The 26,876-nt window shown below is 46.4% G+C and overlaps 2 protein-coding genes across 5 annotated transcripts; one reads left to right on the top strand and one right to left on the bottom strand.

Moving 5' to 3' along the window:
* The first annotated feature begins 4,242 nt into the window (after positions 1-4,242).
* Positions 4,243-14,762, top strand: LOC107326609 (uncharacterized). 2 transcript variants are annotated; one of them, XM_015890958.3, is made up of 4 exons: positions 4,243-4,691; positions 6,522-7,396; positions 8,275-8,365; positions 8,539-14,762. In XM_015890958.3, the coding sequence occupies exons 2-4, from the start codon at positions 6,611-6,613 to the stop codon at positions 9,054-9,056; spliced, it is 1,395 nt and encodes a 464-aa protein (XP_015746444.1). In that variant the 5' UTR covers positions 4,243-4,691; positions 6,522-6,610; the 3' UTR covers positions 9,057-14,762. The 2 variants fall into 2 exon arrangements, with proteins under 2 accessions (XP_015746444.1, XP_015746443.1); XM_015890957.3 differs by having other exon boundaries at positions 6,403-7,396.
* Positions 14,763-15,488: 726 nt separating this feature from the next.
* On the bottom strand, positions 15,489-21,416 carry LOC112542776 (zinc finger protein 174-like). Of its 3 annotated transcripts, none has more exons than XM_025176427.2 (4): positions 21,362-21,416; positions 18,574-19,520; positions 17,408-17,531; positions 15,489-16,325 (listed from the first exon to the last, which is right to left on the bottom strand). In XM_025176427.2, exons 2-4 carry the CDS (start codon positions 19,372-19,374, stop codon positions 15,877-15,879), a joined length of 1,374 nt encoding a protein of 457 aa, XP_025032195.2. In that variant the 5' UTR covers positions 19,375-19,520; positions 21,362-21,416; the 3' UTR covers positions 15,489-15,876. The 3 variants fall into 3 exon arrangements, with proteins under 3 accessions (XP_025032195.2, XP_087985773.1, XP_025032196.2); XM_025176428.2 differs by having other exon boundaries at positions 15,494-16,322; XM_088129647.1 differs by lacking the exon at positions 21,362-21,416 and having other exon boundaries at positions 18,574-19,904.
* Positions 21,417-26,876: the final 5,460 nt, after the last annotated feature.

Raw genomic sequence — 26,876 nt, 5'->3', positions numbered from 1 at the left:
GGTTTGGTCCAGAGGGGGAAGTCTCCCCCTGAGATATGCCCAGCTGGGTTTCATATGTGACATCAGCTGAGACTCCAGCGTAGGGGTGGGGGTGGCAGTTGTCATTCGAGATACTTCAGAGGTTTCCAGGGGCACTGCCCCACAGATTACTGGGTGTGAGACCCTATTTGTTAAGTAGGGCTCTAGGGTTCAGTCAGGACTGTTGCTGATGTACTGGGGAATCTCCCTTTTTCAGCTGAGAAAGGCACATTCCCATAGAGCAGTATTTTTCAAACCTGGCAACTTTAAGATGTCTGGACTTCTTAAATGCTGGTTGCAGAATTCTGGCAGTTGAAGTCCAGACATCTTAAAAGTTGCCAAGGTTGAGAAATGTTGTAGGCAATAAGAAATCCTAAACAAGGGTGGAATTGATTGTAGCTAGTTTATCCACGATCTTATGCCTCATATCAGCTGCCATGCTCTGTAAGGGAGCACAGCCTGGATTAAGTACAGAAAAGCCTACGACTCCATGCCACACACATGGATCTATGAATGCCTAGTACTATACAAAGTCGACAGGACACTAAGGAACTTCTTCAAGAACTCAGTGGGACTGTGGAAGACAACACTGGAAGTGAACTCAAGACAGCTTGCACAAGTGGCCATCAAGTGTGGCATGCACCAAAGATGATCCACTGTCCCCGCTGCTGTTCATAGGCTGTGCATAGGCTTGAACCCCTCAGCCAGATAATCACAAGGACTGGATACAGGTACAAGTTTAAGAGTGGAACTACCATCAGCCACCTCCTCTGCATGGATAACATCAAGCTGTACGCTAAGAGGGAACAAGACATTGACTTGCTGACCCACCTGACACAGATCTTCAGTGAGGACATTGGGATGTCATTTGGACTGGTGAAGTCTGGCTGGATGATAAATAAAGAGAAGGAAGGTAGTCAAGACTGATGGAGTGGAACTACCAGCAGGCCACATAGCAAGGATACAGACAAGCTACAAGTACCTTTGTATCCCACAGTCACATGGGAACCACGATGAGGAGGCATGACAGCAACATCCAAGTATCACCAAAAGATAAGACAGGTCCTGAAGAGCCAGCTCAATGGGAAGAACAAAATCCACGCCATCAACATGTACGCCCTGCCAGTCATCAGATATCCTGCCAGTATAGTGAGCTGGCCAAAGGAGAACATGGAGGCTGCCAATATGAAAACCCAGAAGCTCTTCACAATGTACGGAGGTTTCCACCCCAAGTCCAACACCCAGAGACTCTACACCAGTTGGAAAGAGGGCAGGCAGGGTCTGGTGAGTGTCAAAGCCACTGTCCTGGATGAAATCTGGAGCATCCAGGAGTACATCATTAAGATGGCTCCCAAAGATGAGTTGCTGAGAGAATGCCTGAGGCAGCAGCAGACATGGGAGGAAGTTCAAGCAGATGAAGTCCCAATGCAAGACAAGCCCCTGCATGGGATGTACCATCGACAGATAGCTGAGGTGGCTGACATTGGGAAAGGGCTGAACTAAAAGACAGCATTGAGGCAATGATCATAGCGGTACAAGAACAGGCACTAAGCACCAGATCCATAGAAACGGATCTACCACACTAGACAGGACCCAAGGTGCAGACTGTGCAGAGAAGCCTCAGAGACAGTCTGACACATAGTGGCAAGGTGTAAGAGGCAGACAGGAATAGTATACACTGAATGGCACAACCAGCTAGCTGGCATTGTGTACAGGAACATCACAGCATATGGGCTAGACCCCCTCAAGTCCAGATGGGAGATTCCACAGAAGATCATGGAGAGTAACAGGGCTAAGATCCTGTGAGACTTCCAGATCTAGACAGACAGGCAGCTACTGGCTGATCAACCAGACATCGTGGTAGTAGACAAGGACCAGAAGACAGCAGTGGTGATAGATGTAGCGGTGCCAAGTGACAACATCAGGAAGAAAGAGTATGAGAGGCTGGAGAAGTACCAGGGCCTAAAGGAGGAACAAGAGAGGATGTGGAAGGTGAAGGCCAAAGTGGTCCCAGTGGTGGTAGGGGCATTCGGGACTGTGACTCCTAAGCTGGGAGAGTGGCTCCAACAGATCCCAGGAGCAACATCAGAGCTCTCTGTCTGGAAGACTGCAGTACTAGGAACAGCTAAGACACTGTGCAGAACCCTCAAACTCCCAGGCCTCTGGTAGAGGGCCCGAGATGGAGGAAGATACATGCCACCCATAGGGATGAGAGGGGATTTTTAAAATATACATACATACATACATACATACATACATACATACATACATACATACTTACTACTAAAACTCTTGTGTCTATAACCTTCAACTGGGTGAAACAGTGCGTCACAGGGCAACGATTTTTGAACCAAGGTACCTCCAATGGGCTAACTTACAGAATGCATCCAAAATCTGGGACCCATTACTCCTGTGGGATTGAAATTTGGGGAATTTGTGGCTGCTTCAGCAGTGCTGTGCTGCTGCGCCACTGTGGCCCTCCCAGGTCACATGATCGTTGTGGGCATCTCCTTGACCTTTTCCTGCCTCTCTCTGTCCCCTGCACCCAATCGTCTGGCGGCAGAGCCCAACAGGCGAGTGGCGATTGGCTGCTTTGGAACTGAGGCTAAAATTTGAAATCTCTTCACGGCAGTTGGCGGTGAGGGAAGGACGAGGGAGCGACTCGGATGCCTGCTGGCGAGGTAGGCCTGGCTGGGGGATGCTGGTGGCCAACGGGTGAGCCTGCCTTGAGGGAGGGGCCCTGGGGACACGCCGGAATGGGGAGCGGGGGTGCAGTTTTCCTCATGGTCCGGGGCTCCCTTTGTTCCACCTCCCCAAGGAGGAGGGGGAGGGAGGGAGGGGGGAGGAGGCTTCACTGGGCTCTCCTGAGAGTTGTGAGGGGAGGGAAAATGGCGCAAGCCTATATTATAGGTAGGTAGGTAGGTAGGTAGGTGGAAGGAAGAAAGGGAGGGAGGGAGGGAGGGAGGGAGGGAGGCTTTCTGACAGCCTCCCGCTAGCAAAGTCAATGGGGAGGCCGGCAGCAAGTCGCAAGTCGCTCACACTCCCACTGCTTTTTTGCCCTTGGTCATTCTGTTTCTCTGTTGAGGTAAGGAAATATCTCTGAAACGATGACAAGGGATTGCGGATCATCTAGTACAGTGGTACCTCGGTTCACGAACTTAATTCATTCCGCGACCCTGGTCGTGACCCGAATCAAATTTCCCCCTAAGGTTCAGTGTAAATACGGTTAATCCGTTCTGAACCATATGTATTTTTTTTTTAAACCGCAAAAATATGAAACAAAATACAGCACAAAGAGAGAGAACGCTAACCTTGCTCGAGGCGACTTCTGGCGTGGAGGACAGGAAGGCGGGTGGGGAGGCGGTTATTGCTCGGAGGGAGAGTCCCCCTCCCTACAGGAAGCCACAACCACATGTCACAGCAGGGAAAATGGCCGCGGGTCGTGTTCGTCACCCGATGCGGAGTTCGCAAACGGAGGCAACATTTTGTGAACGGTGCTGGTCGTGAACCGAATTGTTCTTGAACAGAAGCATTTGTGAACCAAGGTACCACTGTATATAGTAAAATGTATCACTTGTCTAAATATAATAAAAGCAGATATCTCACTGGAAAGAATCTATATAAAGATCTTACATCTTATATAAAGAATCTATATAAAGATCTTATGTCTTACTGACCATTGACATTTTGGAAGATGTTATTTATGGATGTGTTTGGTTTTTATTCTCTTTTTACTGTATTTTATATTGTTTTGTTGTATTTTAATATTTATTGCTGTTTTACAGTGAACCACCCAGAGTCACTTTTTGTGAGATGGGCGGTATCTAAATTTGAAATATAAATAAATAAATAAAAAGTATTGTCTAAATCTAATGAAAGCATGCTGGGAAATTCTGGGAGTTGAAGTCCACATGTCTTAAAGTTGCTGAGTTTGAGAAACGCTGGTCCAGTTAAACCATTTGGAGAAGGGCTGAACTAGTTTTATATTGTATGAATTTCTCTTTTTTAGTTTCCCTCCCCCTCTTACCTCTTAGTTTATTTTAATCACTATAATATATAATTCCTTCATTGTGTCATTACTGTGGTGTTATTGTTTTTTGCCTTTGTTATATTTCCTTAATAATATTTTTTAAAACTTTATTGTTAAAAATATAAAAAGACACTTGTAGACAATCTCCAGGAGCTTTCTTGCTGCGAAAGACTACGTTTCCCAGGAGCCCTTGCGAGGAACAGAGGCACCTTACACTGGAGGCTTTTTTCCTTTCCTTTCCTTTCCTTTCCTTTCCTTTCCTTTTCTTTTCTTTTCTTCTCTTTTCTTTTTTTTGCAAGTGCGACCTGAGCAAAGGAGGGGCTTCAAAGAAAAAGAAAAATGACATAGCGACGAAGGGAGGGGGTGCAAGAAGAAAAGCGATTCACCTTTACACGCTGCCCGCCCCCGTCAGTGGGGGCTTTGCCACAGTCTTAACCAGGACGAAAAAAACCCCGCTGAAGTGCCAGTCGTAAAATTGGGAAGCGCATTTTAAACGACTGTGTGAATATTTGGGACTCACCCCTTCCTGCTCAGACCCCTCCCACGGAAACAGCTGTATTTATTTAATGTTACTCGCTGGAGCAAGTTCCACCTCCTTGGAGTTGAAGATTCCTCATTTTCAGGGGTCTCTTGGAGGAATCGGGTGAGTGATAAACCTCCCGGAAAGAACCGCCTTTGATTTCAATGGGATTTAGTCTCCGGGAAGCCCACGAGGGCTGGCAGCCTGAAGCTGCAATCCAGGCAGGCGGATTTCCTCGCAGCCCAAAGGTGGAGGGGTTGCGTCACAGAGCTGCAACCCTGAGCCTTGTGGGGGGGGGAAGCGTCCACGGAGCGTGCTGGGCTAGGAGGGGGAGACCCAAGTCTGGTTCCCTCTCAGCCACGGAAGCTGCCTGGGGGCCTCTGGGCCGGTCCCTCCCTCCCTCTCAGCCCCAGAGCCGGGGAGGGAGTGGGGAGACCCAGTTCTAGTCCCCCCTCAGCCACGGAAGTTCCCTGGGGGGATCTGAACCAGTCCCTCCCTCCTAGCTTGGCCTAATTTATAGGGGTGTTGTAGGTTGGGGCGTGTTCTCTGCCACCTTGAGCTTCTAAAGAAAAATAAGGAAGTAAGCCCGTCTTCTGGGTTCAGCCCATACTTTGCATGAGATGCCAAGCACAGAAGACTTGTCAAGGTTAAGATGTTATGCAAATACAGCTGCTTCGGCCTAGACCCGTGCTGGTGAGCTGTTTCACTACAACCCCTATTTTTTACATCTGAATAACTGCACGTAGTGTATGTAATTGGAGCTCTAGAAACACCAACATTGTCTGCAGAAATTGGGGAGAAAAACGTTTTCCTACTATCAGCTCAGAATTTATCTCCATCCAGTTTAAATACCATTCAAGTTCCCTAAGGGTGGCAGCTATTTCCCATCCTTCAGGTGTCACCTAATGAAGCTGTGAGTTCAAATCCTACTTTTTGCACCTTTCAATATTGCATTTTTTTAAAAGCCCAGCATTCTATACAGGCTTATGATGGCAATTGGGACTGGAATTGCTGTTGCTAAGTGATGCAACATCATGTGACCGCACTGCTTAGCAATAGCAATTCTGGCAGTCCCAACTGCCATTGTTAAGCGAGGACCACATGATTGCAACTTCCTGCTTGCTTCCCCATTGACTTTGCTTGTGGGAAGCTGGCAGGGAACGTTGGAAATCATGATCACGTGACTGTAGGATGCTGCAATGGTTAGAACTCCAAGGATTAGTTGTAAGTACCACTCGTTCGGCGCCCTCGTAACTTTGAACGGTCGCTGAACAAATGGTCGTAAGCCAAGGACTACCTATATATGTTTTGCCTGCAGAAATTCCCCACGCAAACCTTGGCAGGGCCCATTGTTTTCAAATAATGGGGCACGGCTTCTGGAATGCATTCTCATTCTTCCACCAGTGATTGGGAGGGGGCTTAGAATGGAGCAATCGGTAGCCTTCCGAGCCACTGTCCCACCAACTCTCCCATAAGGATGCACTGGATTTTTGGGGGGGGGTTGTCTCTGCAACCCCAGGCCAGAGCTATTTTTGAACTCAAACTTTGTTTCACTGGCTTCTCCTGCTGTACCAAATCTGATCCCATTCCATTCACAGTTTCCAGAGAGTTATCCTCCTGGTGGACAGGATAGAGGAGCCCTGATCCCCTTTATATAGATTCTTTCCAACATTGTTTGGGGCTGGGAAGAATTGCATTGAAAAGTAGGGGGTGGAAAATACCTTTTGTCTGACTGTGTGAAATCCTGGGGAATTCTTCTCTAAGGAGGGAATGCTAGCCCAATTTTATTTTTTTATTTTTTTATTTTTTCTTCCTAAATGCTTCTGTACTGCAGGAGCTGGCCCCCTGTTTCTCTCTTGTGGGAAGGACAGAAGAGTGACTTGAGAGTTGGAGGCTGTTAGAAGTGTTATATATCTGTTGGGAAACTGAGGCACTGGTCTCTTGTCCTCATAGGACCCCAGAGAGGCATTTGCAACCATCTGCAGGTTTCCCAGACAGGGAAGATCTTGTCTTGGTGGAGAGATCAGGGTGCCACAAAGCTGATGGCGGACAGAGAGGTGCCCAGGACGGGATTCAGCCTGCAGTTGCAAGCTGCTTTGGAGAAATGGATGCAGCCAGGATTCAAAAGACAGGATCCGGGACGAGTGGTCTCCAAAGCAGGCGAGGAATTGGGAGAAGACAGAAAAGCCTATAGAGGGATTGAGGGAATGGAGCAACTGGTGAAACAGGAGCCAGACCTGCTCTCTCAGCAGTGGGAAGCCCAGTGGCAGGACTTCTTGAAGATGGCTGAATCCCAGCAGCCCTGGGGGGTTGTGTCACTGGCCCAGGAGGAGCCCTCGCCATGGGATGATGCCAAGGCCTTCCTGGCCTCCTTTGAGCGGGTAGCCGAGGCCTGCCAGTGGCCCAGGGAGGAGTGGGCCTCCCAGCTGCTGCCTGCCCTCCGAGGAGAAGCCGAGCAAGCTTATCGCGGGCTGGCAAGGCCGGACCGAGAGGATTATTGGAAAGTGAAGGCGGCCATCTTGCACAGGGATGCCCTGAGCCGGGAGAAGCAGCGCCAGCACTTCCGGCATTTCTGCTACCAGGAGGCCGAGGGCCCGCGGGGGGCCTACAGCCAGCTGCAGGCGCTTTGCCACCAGTGGCTGAAGGTTGAGCACCACTCCAAGGAGCAGATCCTGGAATTGCTGATCCTGGAGCAGTTCTTGGCCATCCTGCCTCCTGATATCCAGAGCTGGGTCCGAGGAAATAGCCCAGAGTCCTGCCCTCAGGCGGTGGCCCTGGCCGAGGATTTTCTGCAAATGCAAGAGGAAGCTCAACATCAGGAGCAGCAGGCAAGTTGGTGCGGGCAATGCAGGGGGCCACAAGGCTGACTCCCTGCTTTGCAGATTGAGCAAAGCAGGAGATGTGAGCCAACCTTTGGGACCGACAGCAATGCCATCAAAAGAATTCAGTGTCCGGCAGAATGCTGAGCCCAGAACCTGCAGTTACCTAACATGGTTTCAGGGTATGGTCCTGTCAGCCCTTTGAGGTAGTCCAGATGAGAAACCAAAACCATGAGTCTGAACACTATCTTTATTGTAAGGTTACAGTAGCAGAATCTTGCACGTCTAAAAACACATCTCTTCCCCCTTGCTTTTACTTTCCAGGGAACTAGGGAGGGTCCCTTCTGAAATGCTTCCCACGCCCCCTTTCCTTCTGTGGGCTGAGAAGTCTCTTATCTGACCATTGCCCTGGCTGCAGCTCTTCCTCCTCCTGTCTCTCAAGGATATTCCCACAGACCATTACAGGTTCTCAGGGAAGTATCTAGACTCAATATAGGTAATACCTGCTTGGGTGCCTGCTGTACCTCCCCCTGCTTCTTAGAATTCAGTGAATTAGGGAGGGGTCTGCCTGAGCTGCTTCTGAATGCTATCTTGTTCTGGACTTTAAAAATCCTTCAGCCCCTTTTGCCTAGGGAATGGTTCCTGCATATTTTCCTGACTCTTCCTGACTCTCTACAGGTAGGTTGGGTTGAGAGAGAGGGGCTGGCCCAAAGTCATCTAGTAAATTCCTGTGGCTGAGGGAAGACAGAACCTGGGTCTCCCCATTCCTAGTCCAGCACCTCCCCAACTACCCCATCCTGGCTGTCCAGTGGACATCACCTTGCAATGCTCCTCTTCCCTACCTCTTTCCTCTCCTTGTTGAAACAGATGTTTTCTCCTGTTTCCAGATATTCAAGGAAGTGAGGGATGCTGCAGAGGATTGTGGGAAGGGACAACTGTTCAGGGAGGCTAATCATGAGGGGAACATTGGAGATCCTGGTGAGTGATACAAGTGGATGAGTTGAAGCCAGTGCTCCAATTCCTTTGGGTGGATTTTTAACTCCGTCCCTTTCCCTCTTCAGCTCCCTCCCCATTACCATCCCTTAAGATGCCAAATAGCTCCAAAAGCTTTTGCTTAGATTTCTATTTTGGATTTTCTCATTTCGCCATAGGTGAAGCGGGTAGATGCAGTGACAAGATGGAGAAATATGCACTGGAGAATTCTGGGCCCGTAGCATCACATGAGACGCTCACTGGGAGAACAGAAGAGCAAGTGGCTCAATTTGGTGAGCAGGAAAACCTTTCCCAAAGTCAAGACAGACTAATTTGGCAGCAGAAATTTCTTCCCAAGGAGATGAGTGATAGTGCCGTTCCTTGTAGAGGAAGTTACCGGGAGCTCAGCCACCCCAAAATGCCCACTGGTAAGAAATACAGCACCTCCAGTGTTATTGCAAGGAGTTTCTACCATAAATCAAACTTCATTAAACAAAAGAAGATCCACACAGGAGAAAAAACATACAGCTGTTTGAATTGTGGGCGGAGATTCAGTCGTAGGTCAAATCTTAAGCGTCACGAAAGCATCCACACGGGGGAGAGACCCCACGAGTGCTTGGATTGTGGAAAAAAGTTCACTCGGAAGTCTTACCTCATTAAACATAGTACTGTTCATGCATATGGAGCATCAACGTAGGAAGAACAGCTGGCAGGAAAAGACGGGTGCATAGAAAGTCTGTACCGTGGATAAAGGAGTTGAAAACGATGGATTTGATTGTCATTCAGATCTTCATTATTCTCAGGGAACATATGTTGCGGCTGAGTTGGGAATCCCGGGGAATACTAGGACCACAGGGAAATGTTAATCTAGAAATACGTCATGTAAGAGGATTCCTCCAGAGCGCCATAAAGTGTGAGCAAATTTCTTTTGGGAGCGCGTAATACACAAGAGAGAGAGAGCTCACACGAACCATGAACAGATTCTATTCCATTCCCACCTCACTTCTTCTCGAGTCACAGGATGTCATCTTTTTGTTGCAACTTTGGGTAATAGCTTTGTTATTGCAAAGTTTTAATTTTGGGATATTTAATCTTTTAAAACTTGAGTGAAGCAATATATGCAGAAGCTTAAACCTGAAAGTTTACTTGGTGGGCTGAAGTGTTTCTGTATAACAGCAAGAAAATCTTAACTATAACTATGAGACAGTATACACTTGGAATTCCATCAGCATATAATTCCAGGAGTGACAGCTGGCAGATAGAGGGGAGAGGGAAGCTGTTCCATGGAGAACAGAAACATTCCAGCATCAATCTGCTGCATGATCCAAATTCACTCATATTAACCTGTGTGCACTAGTTACTTCCAAGATGATTTAGGGAGCAAAAGTTTGCCCCCAGAGCCATACGTTCACTTTTACAGTTCTTCCTTGGTTGCTTGGTCTATTTTATTCAATTGATAAGATCACCCCGCTCCTCAAGTGACTCTGAGTGGTTCATAGCATGCAAAGAATAACATGCAAAGAATAACAATCCAGGAAAGGAAAAAATTACAGAAGAAAACACATCTGAATATCTGTAGTGCCAGGATCAAACCTCACCAGAAATATATTAATACCCTGACAGCTCAAGGGCCATTCTGCCCAACGTCTGAGGGAAGAACCAGGTTTTCAGTGTTTTTCTAAAGGCCAGCAGAGCTGGAACCATCTGGGTCTTGAGGATGGTCCTCCATAGAAGAGGCTTCTTGAAGAAGGAGATCCAACCAGAACTTGAGGAATGATTGTTCTTCATCCTGTAGCCTTCGGAAAGACAGTAGTTTGACGAGCTGCAGAACCATCAACTGGGTATTTATGGGCCAAATCATAATCTGTCCAACTCTAATTCTCAATCTATCACCTCCTCCCACTTTCTACTATTCCTGTCAGCAGTTTAGAGAGAAAGCTACTACCTGGTTTTTGCCTTTCTCCGTCTATCTGTTCAGAGCCTGCTAGATGTAATCAGCATTTCTCTCACTTTTTTTCATACACAGGTATTAAAATAAATGCTTGCAGTCTTTAATTCAAATCTGTTTTGAGTAATTATCACCCCTCTTTAGAATAGTTATTCCCCTTTTTTGTAGGAAAGCGTGGTATATTTCTGCTGTGTGTGCAGTACACCTGAAAAATTCCTTTTATTCCTTGTGGGGGTTCACATAAGTGTGTGAAAAGACAGTGCACAATTACCAGTTTCAAATAAAAAAGCAGGAAACTCTGAACCTTCTTCTGCTCACAAAGCTACCATGTGCCTCTTTGAAGCCTGGAAAAGACAAGGCTAACGTAAAGGTAGATTTAGTGGGGTTGGATGAATAGAGTTCTCCACGTTAAATGATCATGCCCTTTTTTCCACTAGACCTGCTAGGCCAATCAGTCAATTGCTGTCAAGATTGTGGACCTCTCCAGCATAGCCAAATAGCCTAACTCAGTCTTACAATCAAACAAACACTGGGGGGGAAAAGTTCTTGTCCACAGATTTCTTTTTCCAGCTCCTGGATGAGAAGGCCATCTAAAGCTAATGGCTTTAGTCTGATCGCTGTCTCTGTATTAGAAAAAAGCTGTGGCTGGGCTGGCAGAACATGCTAGATAGGACTACAACGAGAACGAGGTCAAGTAGCTAATTTGTGGTGGGAATCAGTCATTGTCTAAGCTTGTGGGAAGCAGGACATTACCTTAAACCATAATCTTTTGTTGTTATACAAACACAAGTGGTTTGTTCACACAGATCTAGGATTAAATGTAATGCCTGAATTTAGCCACTGGGAAGGCTGGCTGAGGAGGGATAAGGAACAACAGGAGTATTTTAAACATTACCATTTAGCAGTGTGATCTTCAACCAGATGTTGTAAGTGTTCAAAACTTAGGCCAAGCATAAGTTCATCTGCATCAAAGAAGGTGTCTTGTTGAGCTACAACTTTCCTCTCACAAACATGGGGAGGATGAGTTCAAAATCTGAAGTGCTATGGTATCTAAGCTATAACCTGATTTGGATTAGCGTGTCATATGAACCCAGCAACTGTGGTTTATTAACTGGGGTTTGGGAATAGGCATGGTGTGTGATCCTGATTGGTCTTTCAATTCTGGTCCTGGACTATTTATTTCTTTACCATAGACCACCCCAATTGCCAGGAAGGAAAAACAAAACAGATTAAGCAGAAATATTTGAATGTGAGATGAATGTCTACAATCAAGTAGTACCTGGACTTATTAAACACATACATGAAGGAGATCCCTTTCTTAGGGTGAATTACATGATCGTCATATCCATCATTATCATTATCCATCAACCAGTACATCAACTAGTCAAGCCCCTCAAAATATTAACCTGCCCACCTCTTGGACAGCCTCTTTTGACAGCCAGTCATAAACCACATAATATACCACAGAGGAGCTGAAGAATGTGTATAGGTAGTCCTTGCTTAGCAATGATAATTGGGACTGGCAACTCTGTTGCTAAGTTATATGGTCATAAAGCACAACGTCACATGACTGGGCCAACTTACAACAGCCATTGCAACAGTCTTAGTTGCCATTGTTAAATGAATCCCGCATGGTTGGAGCATCCTGCAGTCACGTGATCGCCATTTGCAACATCCTGCTGGCTTCCCCATTGACTTTGTTGGAAGTCAGCAGTGAAAGTCGCAAATGACCATGGGATATTGCAACGTGTACCCAAATCATGATCGTGCAACCGCAGGGATGCTGCAATGGCCACAACTTTGAGGACCTGTCGTAAGTCCCCCTCATTCAGCGCCATTGTTACTTTGAATGGTCGTTGAACGAGTGATCAGTGAGGACTACTGCATTTTTTTGCTGGCAAGAAATTATATTGTCGTAGCAAGTACTGGATTCTGCAAAGGTTCCCTCCTGAGAAAATATCCCAGAAGTATTGGGTTGATCTGCTATAGAGACCCAAAGTTCAATTAGGTGGGACTTTGATCTTCTTTTCTCACTTAGGTTTGCAAAATGTGGTGCTTTTTGACCATGCTCCTGCTTTCGGCTCCCCAAAGGAAGAGAGCAAGAAGATCACAGAGAATCTCAGGGCAGTTTCCGAGTGTTAGTCAATGGGAAAGATTTTGGGAGAGGTGATGGAAAATGCTCCTTTGGCTGACCAAAGGAGGGAAGCTGAAGAATGTCAATGCAGGAAAGGAATGTGTCAAGGAGAAAAAAGGCCAAATCTGTTCTCTGGGAGGCAGAGAAGAATACACTGGGAAAATTGTTATGGCTGAAACAGAAGGGGTTTGCTGCATCAGATACAGTCTTCAAGCTCAGCTTGAGCACCATAAATGCAAGCAGCAGCAGGCAGAAGGGATCCATTGATTTGCAGAGTGCAGGAAGACCTTTGTTCATCAGAAAAACCTTCATGAGCATCAGAGGCTCCACACTGGTGAGAAACTTTACAAATGTGCCGATTGCATTAAAAAAGGTCCTCAGCAAGTCCAAACTTGTTTGGCACCAGAGGCCGCACACTGGGGAAATGCCATATAAATGTACATATTGCTGAAGAACCTTCGGCCAGAGCCATAACCAGACACAACACGAATGCATCCAGATGAGGAGAAACTGGTCCACTCGTATAAGACCCTTCAAAGGTGATTCCTGCCTTACTGAAAATCATGTAAATGAGAAACTGTAGGAATGTTCCTATTTGGAGTTCCTTCAAACTCTGCAGAAATGTAAAAAATAGATATATGCCAACAGACACGTGAGTCCATGGGGAAGTTTCCATCTTGAAGCTATCTCTAGTGGATTTCACCAGCATCTGGTTGCCGAAGGAGCTGTAGCCTCATAGAAGGAAACTCCATTTGTTGGCTAAGCTGTTCAGATCTGGGAAGAATCTGGAAGGATCTGAGAAGAATCTGGAAGAAGTGAGTTAGGGAACAAGCAAGGGAAAGAAGAAATCTGAGATCTTTCTTAGAAAAGTAGGGGGGTTGAACGCTTGCAGCAGAGATGGGAGACAGATGTTGAAACTCCAAATCCCTTCATATTACTGGAATTCCGTATCTCTTCACCCCAAATGGGATGGCAAATGGGCAGGGATGATGGGAGTTGTGATCCAGCAACACCATCTGGAGAGCCTCAAATTCCCCAGCCCTGGTCTAAAGGAGTTAGGGAGGTGGGGTGGCTCAGGCAGAAAATGGGACAAGGAATTTAAAAAGAGCACAGATGGGCAGGAGATGGATCAGAGAAGGGAAAGATGGTGTTTGCATGTTAATTTGAACTATCTCAGCTAAAATTTGAATATAGGCCTTAGGCTTCTATTAGAATTTATGTGACTGGAGAATACTAAAAGTACAAGTGTAGCTGAGCTGTTACGATTTGTGTTCTCAACTTTTGTGAACTTCTCAAAATATATTTAATAATTCTCTACTTCTTGTATATTAAAAAAGAGCCAATCAGTGTTGAGATGTTGGAGTAAGGCCAAAAGATCCAGATTCAAATGTATCTTTCCACGTGATCCATGGTATCAGCCATGGATGCTCACTGGACGACTTTGAGACACTTTTGACCTTTCAGCTTAACACTGAATATTGACAGAGAGGAACCTGCAGTCAAGAAATATGCCACAGATCAGCACTTGGTAGAGCCGCCACAAAGCCCTCAGAAAAAATATTCAGATGCCGTGATGGGTCTCTGCCTACAAAGATCAGAATCATGCAAGCCATGGTCTTCCCCGTGATGCTCTATGGAAGCAAAAGTTTGAAGCAGCAGGATAGGAAGAGTATTGATGCTTTTGAACATTGCTGTTGGAGAAGGCTCCAGAGAATATCATGGACAGCCAAGAAAGCAAATCAACCCAGAGTTCTCCCTTGAGGCACAAATGACCAGGCTCAAATCAAGAGAGTCGTACAGGATTGCTGAACTGGGGTCTAATCAACCCAAAGACAACTGGAGCTATTCCTTTCCTCCATGAGCAAGACAAACCTACCAGGGTAAGTCAATGAAAGCCATGCAAGTTGAGCCAGAAAGGCGCAGCTAAAAGCCAGAGCAGTCTCTGACCATCTTCCAATGAGTCAGCACAGAAGGATCACTGGAGGAAAATCAGAATATTCAGAACTTTTCCTTCCTCCCAGCAACTTGCAAAGATGATAATTTCCTGTGGCCAGGAAGAGCCAGGGTGGACTAGTGGGGAAGCACTGGACTAGGAGTGGGGAGACCCAAGTTCTGGTCCCCTCTTAGCCACAGAAACTCCATGGGCCAGTCCTTCCTTCTCAGCCCCAGAGCTAGTGTGGGGTAATGGGGAATGGGCTGGACTAGGATGGGGGTGATCCAGGTCCAGGTTCCTCCTCAGGCAAAGCTCCTTGGGACTCTGGACCAGTCCCTCTCTCAGCTTTGGGCCAGGGTGGGCTAGTGGGGAAGGCGAGTGGGAAAGACTAGGAGTGAGGAGATCAACTCTCATAAACGTGAACCTGGATGTCCCCATTCCTAGTCTAAGATATTAATCGGCAGCATCCCCAGGGGACTGTCAACAAAATCAAGATGGCGGTGGTGACCACAAGATCAAAGCCCAGCCCAATTTTACGTGTGTGTGATGTCAACCCACATTCGAAGGCTGCCATCTTTATTTTTTGACAGCCCCCCACCCCAATGACCCACTACACCACAGTGACATAAATTTCAATTGTGATGTTTAAATAGTTATATTAAATTGCTTGTTTTTGATGGTAGGCCTCAGTACTAATTTATTTTAATCCTATTGTAAACTGCTAGTTGTTCTTTTGAGCTGGGTGCTATCAAAACACCTGTAAGAAATAAATAAAACAATTCTGGCTAAGTGGCTTGTGTAAATGGAGCTTTACTTCCATGTTTTTTTGTTATAATCTACAAAATCCCATTACTGTGGCATTTTCATAGAGGGAGACAGAGTTCTAACTCTTTGATCTTTTTCCTTACGGAGTACATGAGAAAACCACTTGGGAAAATGTATAACACAAAGATGCAAGATATTCTGAGTGCGACTGCTTCAGACAAAATGTAGAAAAAAATGGTATTATTGGCAATTTTATTTGAATTTCCTTTCCGAAAGAACTCCATCTCAGATGGCCTTTTTTTTTTTTAACAGCAATTTCACACTGGGTTGGCATTTCCATCAAATGACCCACAGCCCCCCCAATCCCCTTTTTGCCAACAATCCCTCTCCCTGGAAAAGCAAAATTAAAAAAACACACACACACCAAAACATACAATGGATGCCAACCGTATCTCCCTCTGGATCTCAGAACCCTTTTTTGCTCATTATTGGCAGAAGGAAAAGGAAGGTGACAGGCCATCTCTTCCTGCTCCACCTCCCAGCAAACGTCGTGCCCCCTTCTCTCCAAAATCACATGCTATGCCTACCAAAAATCTTTGCAGCCCAAGGCACAGTTGCAGTCTTCCCACTGGAAAACCAAGATGGTCCAGAATTCTTGGGAATTCTGTGCTAGGTGTTCCTCCGGTGCTTGCCTGGACTCATAGCCCCACCACAGCCCCATTTCTCTGCCGCCTGCTTTAGTTGCAATTGAAGCGAGTTTTCCGGTGCCGAATGAGTTGCAGGCTCTGGTTGAAGCTCTTCCCGCAATCTGAGCATTTGTACGGCTTCTCTCCCGTGTGGATCCTCTGATGCCGGATGAGATTCGTGGCCTGGTTGAAGCGTTCCCCGCAGTATGAGCAGCCGTACGGCTTCTCGCCTGTGTGAGTCCTCCAGTGACGCTTCAAGTTCGAGTTGTAGCTGAAACTCTTCCCACAGACGTTGCAAATCTTCCGGCTTTTCACCTTCCGGGTCCTCAGGGGCTCTGGGGGATGAGTGAACCCAGGTCCCTGAGCAGCAGACCTGTCTTGCCGGCTCTCGGCGGGTTTGGCCTCTGAGCGATTCCGTCGGTCCTGATTTGCAAACTCAGTCATGAATTCCTGATGGGTGGTTCTTCCCCAGGGCTTCCTGCTCCAAGCATCCACAGCTGCTGAAGAAAAAAATTGTGTTCACACAAGACAACAGCTTCCCAACTGAGCTGTGAACCAGAAGGCTCAAGCTGGGGTGGGCAACTCTTTAGCCCCAGCAGCCAAATTATATATTTTAGGAGAAGGCAAGGGGTGCTGTGAGTGAGGCTGTGTCTTACAGGTGGCCAAAGGCTGAATTTGGAGTTTGTGTGGATGGGTGTTCTTTCTGTTTTTAAATGATGTTATGCCTTTCCAAGGATTTACTCAGTTTTGTGGTCTTCCCTGCCTCAGAAGGGGTGTCTGTGAGAGAAGGGGATGGTGCAGGGAGACATCCCTCTGTAACTGTGGTTGTAAGGGCCAATCTCAACTGAGTCATAGAATGGGCAGGATGAATGTCAGCCTCACTAGGTAGACCAGACCAGAAATCCACTCCACAGGAGGCTAAAACTACCTTTATTGAGATTGGCAATCAAACCTCCTCCCCCTTCTTATACCCTGGTGCATTAGGGAGGGGTCTGCCTAGCCACTTCTGAATGTTATTTCATTGTTCTGGACTTTAAAAAATGCTTCAGCCCCTTTTGCCAGTTCCTGTATATCTCTGTCAAGGTCATCTTCCTGATTCTCTACAAGGAAAGGGAACTTCGAAATCATCTAGTTCTGCCCTCCCTCCCTCTCTCCCTCCCTCCCTCTCTCTCTCAAGTGTTAGTCCAGTCTTTCTTACAGGGTTTGAGAATGGAATGGAACAGAATGGAACAGGATGTTACAGAACACAAAGGAATGGAACGGAACAGAAGAGAACAATAGAATGGAACAGAATAGAATGGAATGGAATGGAACGGAACGGAATAATAGAATGGAATGGAACGGAACAGAACAGAACAGAACAGAACAGAACAGAACAGAGCAATGGAATGGAATGGAATGGAATGGAATGGAACACAACCAAACACTGCAGAGAGAGACTGCAGTGGGATAATAAATGTAATAAATACACAAATAAATAAAATAAATTATGCCCTGAGCTCCTTGAAGAAAAGACTCTGTGTGCCTATGCATCAAGTCACTATGAAAGGGGAGGCAAGGATAGCCAATGTGAAGTTTTTACCCAGAGGGTTAGCAACATGTCCTTTTCTTTCTGTATTAGCCTCCCTGTCTGGGTTCCTGTGGAGGTTTTTAGAAGGTTCCTCCTCCCCAACTGGGAAATTCACCGTCACCACTTGGAACAGGACCTGGAAAAGAAGAGGCTTTGCTGAGTTCTTAGCCAAAGACAATTAGGGGCAGACACAGGGGCTTCTGTCTGTGGGGGGAGTCAAAGTCTGAAAGATGGCAGTGATGGCGCTGAGACTGAAGCCCGCCTCTTTGGTACATGCGTGTGAAAGGGACAGTGCTTCCACCGTAGCACTGCGACTGCCATCTTGCAGATTCTGACTTCTCCTGTGGACACCCCTGGGCAGGAGGATTGTACTTTCAGACTTGCACGTTTCTGCCACTGTAGCTTGACAATAAAGTAGAATTAGCACATCTAGTTGTGATTCCTATCTGGTTTACCCCGCGAGGCCGACATCAATCTTGCAAGTCTGAAAGTACAATTCTCCCCCCTCAGCCCCCGTCTCCTTTACAGCCGGAGAAACTACGGAGGGTCCCTGGGCTCTGGGCTTTAAAAATGCTTTAACCCCTTTTGCCTAGGCAACAACACCTGTACATCTCCATCAAGATCATCTTCTGTCAGTCCTACAAGGCAGACCAGATCAAGAAACAGACTCCGTGGACTCCTAAAGATTACTTTTAGTTAGACTGGATGTAGTAACATAATCTTGCAAGCCTGATTGTGCTCCCCCTCCTCCCTTTTTTATACAAATAGCCCTCATTTAGTGACTGCCTTATCTAGTAACCGTTCAGTTATGATGGTGATGAAAAGGTAACTTTACACCCATTCCTCACATTTATGTCCTCCGCAGGTCTGTAAAGCCAAGGAAAGCTGAAGTCAGATTGTAAGCACAGTTGTGGTTTCACTTAGTGACCGCTTCACTTAACAACTGAGTTTCTGGTCCCAATTGTGGTCACTAAACAAGGACTATCTGCATTCATGTGAATTAGGGAGGGTGCCTGTCTAAAATGATTGCACCTACTTTCTACATGTCCCGGAATTAATCTACACTTTCCTTCCTGCCTCTTTGTCTCTCCCTCAAGGCCATCCTCTTTACTCTCTACACCTTCCTGACTCTGTACAGACCTCTCCCTGGTTTGCTGCAACAGAACCTTGGCTCTTACCGTCTGCGTCTGCCTTTTGTTTTCCTGCTGCTTCAGCAGGAAATCCTCCGCCAGGGCGACTGCTTGGGAGCAAGTTTGTGGGTGGCTCCTCTTCACCCAGCTCTGCATTTCAGGGGGCAGGATGGTCAGGAAGTGCTCCAGGATCAGCAGATCCAGGATTTGCTCTTTGGTGTGCTTCTCCGGCTTCAGCCACTGATGGCAGAGGTACCACAGTCGGCAAAAGGTCTCTCGGGGGCCCTCGGCTTCCTGGTAGCAGAACTGGCGGAAGCGTTGGCGCTGCAACTCCGCGCTCCCTGCCTCCTCCTTCAGAGTCTTTTCTCTTTCTTTTTGAAGGCTCCTGCTGTTTCCAACACCCTCCCGGCCACAGGCCTCTGGATTCTTCCCAGCAAGCTGGGACGACTGTTTGGTCCCGTGCTCTTTGGCTGCTGGGCAGTCCTCTCCCTCCTCAGCAGAAAAGAAGTCAGGAGTACCGTTGTGCTGCGCGGCCTCCGATGGCTCCACGTATCCCCACCCGGAATGCGAGGACTGCATGGTGTGCAGGAACGCCTGCCACTGAGCCTCCCAGCGCTCCGACAGCCCCTTCTCTGGCTCCTGCTTCACCTGTGGCGAGGGCTTTTTCAGATACTCCCCGATGGTCCCCACCTGAATGACTTGTGGAAGGCCCCCCACCCTGCTGGAAGCCTCCACCGGCTGAATTCCAGACGATGCTTGCTTCTCCGCTTTGATGGCTGTGGTCACCCTCTGCTCTGGAGACCGAGCGTCTGAATCTGGAGCAGACACCGCTTTCTGCTCGGTGGACATTTTCTTCCCTAGAACGGTGGAACTGGCTACTTCTCACCAAGAGGACAAGGGGTCTATGAGTTTGGGGTCTTTTGTGCCTTTTGATAGCTGGAATGAGGTGGGTTGCACAGAAACCAGAATCTTTTCTCACCTGTCAAGTGATGTTTCTGTTGGGAGGAGAAGAAGCAGGTCCGTGAGTTTGGATACCCAAAGTGCTGCCTTTTCTCTTGCAAGACCACCTGTGTGTCTTTTCAACATCTGGAAAACCTTTGGCCGTGTCTAGGAAGGAAAATGCTGCAGATGTGCTTTGCAATTCCTATTAACCTTCCAATGTATCTATCTCTTTCCCCAAGCAAAAGCCACAAGGAGGAGGTTATTTTTTTTTAATGGTGAGGATCCTATTTGCAGTTTTATTTTAATCCTAGGGTTGATTTTTTAAGTCTCTCCCTCTAATAGGAAATCCAGGTCCTGACCACCAGCAGAATCAGAGCCCAAACAGAACCATCATTGGAGTAAGCCACCAGCACACTCCAATGATAGGCAGGGAGGAACTTGAGATTCACAGAAGCTTAAAAGCATATTTAGAACAAAAACTCAGATGCGGGGGGGGGGGGGGAATATCCCACTAAGAGAGTTCAGAAACCGCAGAACCCAGGAAAAAAACATTTATTAAAAAGCAATGATTGCTTTGCATCTGTGCAGTTTTCTTGGTAAAAATATAGAAGTGATTTGCGATTGCCTTCTTCCAGAATGTTTTTTCAACTTCCTTGTCTAGTCTACAGTCCTGGGATTTCCTTGTGGTCTCCCATCCAAATCCAAATTAGGGCTACCTTGCTTCTTTCTGGCTAGGTGTTGGCACCTGCTCAAGACCCTCTGCACATTTATGCAGTTTTCTTAGCAACAATAGTGAAGTGGTTTAATGCTGCCTTATGAGTTATTTACATCCCCGGGATTTCCTGGTGGTGTCTCATCCCAGATCTAACCAGACCCAAAACTGGTTAGCTTTTTAAACTGTTTATGAATACACACACATACACACAATATCAGGAAATAACATCTATCTGTAATATCTTTTATTTCCTGCTTCTGATATTATAAACTTCAGATGGTTGAATAAAAATCACTCATTAATTTAATTAAATAAGGAAAACGTTCCAAAAGAAGTTGAACTTACAAATTGCATCAGCAGACATTTTAAACCCAGATCTGCCCTAGTCTTTTTTTAAAAAGGTGCACAGATACGCGTGTCAGGATTTTGAAGGCAGAGGTGTGTAAGAACACTCCTGCCAAATCTCTATTTCTGCGGTCTACCAGGGTTGTTTCAATGAGGGGGTAAGCTGCAACTGAGTGGAACCTGATGCCCCTGAGATCTGTTGGACAACAACACCCATCATCCCCAGAACATGACCGCTGCTTTTAAGTTAAAGGGAAAGGATGTACCAGCCATTCCCTTAAGAGTTCTATTTTATGATGTTGGAAACGAAGCAAATCCAACGGGACTTTAACCTGTTTTAGCTTCGCCCAGATTGTACCAAGGATTCGGGGTGCCCTTAAAATGCAGATCCGTGAATTCTGCACCAAGTTCCTCAAACTGACGCGCTTTGCGTAAATCCTGTAAGCTGTAGAAGGAGCTACAGAAAATACGACAATATCTCCGTGATGGGCCGAGAATGACCGAACCCCACCCGCCGGAGCCAGGCACACCGCAGACACGCTCTGCAGCTTCAGAGATCTCCCTAAGCGTTGCACACACCCTCCTGAACCGACATTCCCCTCCATCAGGACTAGCGACTTGGCTTTCGTCGTTTAAAAGGGTTTCCCCAAGATGCTGTCTTCATGCACGTGGTGCCGAAGAACGAATCTGCACCAATCATACGCGTTGTAAAACACTTCGCACAACTGGGAGGGGATATCAATCAATCAATCAATCAATCAATCAATCTGCATTACTCAATTTGCATTAGAGTTCCACGCACACGCCCCTCCGCTCCGCACCCCCTGGACTTACAGGACCGCCTTCCCCGCGCCAGCCAAAGCAAGCTCACTTTGCTTTAACACTTTCCTAGTGGGCAGGACAGGAAGAGACACCCCCCCTTTTTTTGATTTATGATCCCCCGCTTTTTCCTCCTCTCTAGCCGCCGCATCTCTGTGACTCCATTCTCCTGGCACCGTGGCCTTTTAATGGTTAAACCGAGAGAGTCCTCCTTGCCTAGAGAGGAAGAAGAAGGGATTTGGGGGAAAGGGAAAAATGCGGGGAGGGGGCCGGGTCACCAAGAGTCCATGCATTTCTGCCCCTCTCCCGCCTTTTTTTATCGCGAGATGCACGAATGGCCTTTGGGAAGAGGGTGGGGCTGGTGGCGTTGGGCGCTCTTGGGCTAAAGGGGCATTTGGGGAGGGGGATGGTGGGAGAAAGTTAAGGGGAGCGAAGGATTGCAATTCGCAGACTGGGGAGGGGGTTGGAATAAAAAAAAAATCACCCCCCCCCTTTATATACTTCATCCATCCTCTTCCCAGTGCTTCCAGCTCTCCTAATCCTGGACTTGCAACGCATGGAGGAGGTAGATTTTAGGCTAAGCAGCTGCCCTCCGGATGGCCCCATTTGCTATTTCCCCATTCCCCACCGGATGAATCCAGCCCATTTGAGGAGCGCCAGGTTGGGGGTGAGCCCTTGAAGGCCATTTAACTGAGGCATCCCTGGGGGATAGTGGCCCAGCTTGGCTTGAAGCCTCTTTAAAATGGAGGTCAGTCCCTTCATCTGCTGGGACATCCTTTCATTTCAGCCTAGAAGAGCTGATCCTGCTTTCTGGAGCAAACCTTTGTCCTGTTCTTGAAAGTGCTCTCAATTCCCAGTTTGGTCCAGTCCAAACATCCCCGGGATTTTCCAATGTTCCTCCTAAGTTTGGTTTTCCATATTCCCAACTGCCATTGGTCGCCCTCCTCCAAACCTCTTCCAGATTGATGGCCCCTTTTTCAAGTACAGCATCAGCGGTGAGTGATAGGGTGTGAGGGGTGTAGCTAGGACCAGGGGGACCCACCTTTAACTTCCTCAGCCTTGGAAGTTCACTGAGGAATTTTTGGTCCATCAATCTTTTTCAGTCCAGCCTACCTCACAGGGGTGGATCATGTGGGCACATGCCTTGAGCTTCTGGAGAAATGCTAGGATACAAACTGAAAGAAAAAAAAAATCAATAAACTGGACACAGCCTTTCTGAGGACTGTAGTGAAATAGCGGGTGTGTTACACCTTGCTGATTGAAATTTCCCCCAGTGACCTCTTGAGTTTCCTGCCGGTTATAAACCTAGTGATGCTGAACTAGCTTGCGTTTACCCTGCATTAAATTTTGCTCGCCCAAATATTTTATTTACTTTGCACTTTATTGCAACCCAATGGTTGTAGCAAAAAATGAAGACAGATGAACTTTTGGGATACAAATCTTTGAGGCTCAAACATTTCACATTCACAAAACTTTCAAATCATTCAACCAACATGGCCTTCATGCATAAATATGTATGACAGCTATAAATAATTTATTTATTTTAAACAATTATTTCCCTTTACTAGAGCTTCTGTATGGTTGATCTGCCATGTCATATCTTGCCACTTAATAGTTTTGTGAACTAAATCTGCCTAGAAAAAAAAATTATTTTTTAAATCCAAATTCACTGAGTTGCTTTGCTGAATGCTTTTGAACTCCAGTTTCATTTTATTTATAAATTAGTAGTAATAAGGCAACAGCCAGTTCGATGCAGTGGTTAATGGCACCAGGAGACCCTGAGTTCTAGTCCTGCCTTAGACACAGAGCCAGGTGGGTGTCCTTGGGCCAGTCCCTCCCTCTCAGCCCTAGGAGGAAGATGGCAACAGCAAACTCTTTCCCAAAATCTTGCCAAGGAAATAGCAGAGGCTTGTCCATATATTCACCAGGAATCATGATTTATTTGAAGACCCACACACACAAAAGTTACAAGGCAAGCTTTATAATTGACAAATCCATCATGGCATTGCCTATGAAATGGATTATCCACTGCTAATAGACCATTGCTCACTTCTGTATCATAATTATTAAGAATAGAAATTTGGATGATGTTCTTGTGCCCTGAGCAAGATCATTCTTACTTTGCCTTGTCATAAATAATTACCGGCAAAGGATAGTGTTGATCATTCAAGAGCAATGGGTATACCCCAACATCTGCTTCTTCTGATAAGAAATCTCTACAATAATCAGAAAGCCACAGTGAGAATGGAAATTGATAACACCAAATGGTTCACCACGGGAAAAGGAGTCAGAGAGGGCAGTAATGCAATGCGCTGTTGGGTCTATACAGAAAATTCATCATATGAACCACAGGTCTGGAAGAACTAAAGGAGTCAAAATAAATGGAAGGAATTTCATTAACCTGAGATATGAGATACAACATGGTTAAGAAACTAGAGAAGACCTGAGAATAATCATGCTGAACGTAAAGCAAAATGGCGGGGCTTTCCTTGAATATCAAGAAATTAGAGGATGTCACTGGAAAACTGGAAGAATTTAAGATAAACAGTGGGATGTCAGAAGTAATTAACAGCTACAATTTTCTAGGCTCCAGAATTGATGAAGATGGTGGCTGTGTAAAAGAGCTTCAGGAAAGAATAACAGTGGTCAAAAAGGCATGGAGACAAACTCGTGAAAGACCGACTCATTTCAATCAAAGTTAGAATGGTCCCCTCAACAGTCTTCCTCTTTATGATGTGTGAATGTGAGGGATAGACTCTGCCCATGAGCAAGAGGAAGAAGATTGACTCCTTGCTCTGGGAAATCAAGCCAAAGTGCTCTCTGGAAGCAAGCGTCCTGAAACAAAAGCCATCGTACTTTGGGCACCCCGTGAGGGCTGATGCATCTATGGAAAAGAAGATCATGCTGAGCAAGGTAGTCAGAAGGAGAAGAAGAGGCTGGCAAGAAGATATGGACAGACAGCAGTGGAAGCGTCAGCCCAACCAGGGAGACCAACAAGACAGACCAGCTAGGAAACCAACTCCAGATAGGCCAGGGCTACTTTTATTGTAACATCTATAGTAACAGAATCTTGCAAATCTAAATGTGCTTCCTCTCCCTTACTTTATATTCATGTGACCTGGGGAAGGGATGGTCAGATGTTTTCTGAAATTATTTGCTTGGCCCAGGCTCAAGCCCTTCTTATCTGACCATTGCCTTGATAGTAGCTCTTCCTCCTGTCCTTCAAAGCCATTCCCTCTGCCCTGTACAGGAAACCACAGAAATACAGCTGCAAGAATTGGGTAATGCAGAGTCACTTTCGTGAGATGGGTGGACATATAAATTGGATGGATGGATGGATGGAGCAAGAAATGGGTCAGCTTGGAGAGCTTTGATCGATGGAGTCATCAGGAATCCACTACGGCCAATTTTCTTTTCAACAGCCTTCTGAAGATCCCACAAGGGGATCACCCCAGATAACACAGAAGCTTGCAAGTAGTCGGCTCCTGAATCTTTACTATCTGTGAACATTTTAGGAGGAGAGTCTTGTTAGTCCAGGATAGCAAAAACTCTGAAAGAGCCTGGAAGCCCCTTTTCTGCTAAATCCACATTATTAAAAAGCTGAAGCGAAAGCCTGTTTGCAGAACTGGCTTGTCTGTGGTTAAGTGAAGCAAAGTTTACGGAATTGACCCAGTTGATGCAATAAATTGAACCGAAACACACTTCTAAGAAATTATTATACAACTGCTCCTACTGGTTGCCATTCCATTGTGGTTTTTAAGTAAAAAATTCAGCTACAGGGTGGAGGCATGAATGCTCTGTACATTGGTATTGCCAATAATGCTTACAGCAGTGTTTCTCAACCTTGGCAGCCTGAAGATGTGCGGACTTCAACTCCCAGAATTCCCCAGCCAGTGGCTGGGGAATTCTGGAAGTTGAAGTCCGCACATCTTCAGGTTGCCAAGATTGAGAAACACTGGCTTATGGAAATAAGTTTTATGTATTTATATGTATTTATGGTTTTAATGTTTTGTGTGAGTCGCCCAGAGTCTCCCACTGGGGGAAGATGGGTGGGGGAGAAATTAATTAATTAATTAATTAAATAAGTACATTCAGTACAAATTGCATTTTCTTTTTGGGGGTCAGGGGAAGTTTACAGTCCTTTCTGTAATGTTTTATTTATTTATTAATATGGTACAGGTGAAGACAGGCAACCAAATCTATCGTGAACTCTTATTTCCCACCTTAAATGCCCAGAAATATATGTACCCCAAGGTGCCTTCCGATTGAGTTGATCTCTCAATATATTTTCTTCCCAAGAAAAGTTTGAGATGTTATTTCTTTTTCTCAGCCCCTCAATAGTATCCACATGGCACCCTCAACTCCAACCACGCGTTGTGGTTGTGGCTGTGCCGCAGTGAGCACAGGAGTAGTGGCTCTAAGAGATAAATAGGACTAGGATATACAACAGCTTTTCCCAATTTGATCCCCCATCTGTTGGGTTACAGCTCCCAGAATTCTCACCCATGTTCCCTGGGATTTCTGGGAATTGTAGTCTTTAGGCATGAAAGCTGGCTGGATGACTTTGGACCAAATTTCTCTCTCAGCCCATCCCACCTCACAGGGTTGTTGTTGTGGGGAAATAGGAGGGGGAAGGAGTATTTGTTAGGTATTCACCATGAGTGTTTCCTTTAAGGAGTATATCATTATGATAGAACACATTTCAGGTGAGGAAGGATGGCTGTGATTGGATAGCTGAAGTATAACAGTAGGCTGTATCCCAAGCAAAGTTGTTGGGGGGTTGTTTGGAGAGGAAATACTGTTGCTGAAGTGTTACATTGGACTGAAGTGTATGACCTTGGATTGTTTAACTGACCATTGCCTATATTGTATATATTTGCTCACTGTAAATACAAGTCTGTTGGACTAAAAGCTGTGTTTGACTTGTTATTTACCACTGTGCATATCTACTGGTTTAGTAGATACCTTCTCTAAGCCTATCCCCTGATAGTATTAGCTATGTTCCCCGCCTTGAGCTATTTATAAAAATAATAAAGGCGGGGTAAAAAAAATCTAAAATCTAAAACGCCTGGAGGGCGCCAGGTTGCAGAAAGAAAGCTGCTGATGCTGTACAACTAAGCCGAGGACCTCCATATAATGGGCTTTGACTTATATACACAACTTTGGGCTCTGCGTTTCCTTTTACTAGAAAACGGCAACCTTTCCGGTAAATCGGCAGCTCTAATGTTAGGCTACTGAGGGCAAACACTGCCAGCGGGAGCGACCCGGGACGTGTGCACGCGAGCAACCCGGGGTCTGCCTTATCACCAGGCTCTTTAAGCGTTAAAACCAGCGATGATGAGTTCCTAGAGGAGAAAGGGGGAAAACACAGTGCCGGCCAGGAATTCGCTCTTTCCGGTCGGGCCCCTTCCGAACCTTGGAAAAGGCAGAGACCACGTGGGCTTGGAGGAGCGCGGCGGCTGCAGCGGGGCGGGGCGGGGGCGGTACCTTTGCCACGCGCCCAATGGCAGGGAAGGGGAGGCCGGCTCTG

This window comes from Python bivittatus, unplaced genomic scaffold (assembly GCF_059951505.1).
Source record: "Python bivittatus isolate LINGU-HERP-01145 unplaced genomic scaffold, Pbiv_v1 ctg000810_np1212, whole genome shotgun sequence".
In the NCBI taxonomy this organism is placed as follows: Eukaryota; Metazoa; Chordata; class Lepidosauria; order Squamata; family Pythonidae; genus Python; species Python bivittatus.
The sequence above is the reverse complement of the archived record's forward strand: the minus strand, read 5'-3'. Positions and strand labels throughout refer to the sequence as shown.

Coding starts and splice junctions, on each gene's coding strand:
- LOC112542776 (XM_025176427.2), bottom strand. CDS start 19,374: ATGTCCACCGAGCAGAAAGCGGTGTCTGCTCCAGATTCAGACGCTCGG. Junction 17,532..18,573: donor ACAAAAGGCAGACGCAGACG/GTAAGAGCCAAG, acceptor CTTCTTTTCCAG/GTCCTGTTCCAAGTGGTGAC. Junction 16,326..17,407: donor ACATGTTGCTAACCCTCTGG/GTAAAAACTTCA, acceptor TTTTTTCTTCAG/CAGCTGTGGATGCTTGGAGC.
- LOC107326609 (XM_015890958.3), top strand. CDS start 6,611: ATGGCGGACAGAGAGGTGCCCAGGACGGGATTCAGCCTGCAGTTGCAA. Junction 7,397..8,274: donor CTCAACATCAGGAGCAGCAG/GCAAGTTGGTGC, acceptor TCCTGTTTCCAG/ATATTCAAGGAAGTGAGGGA. Junction 8,366..8,538: donor GGGGAACATTGGAGATCCTG/GTGAGTGATACA, acceptor ATTTCGCCATAG/GTGAAGCGGGTAGATGCAGT.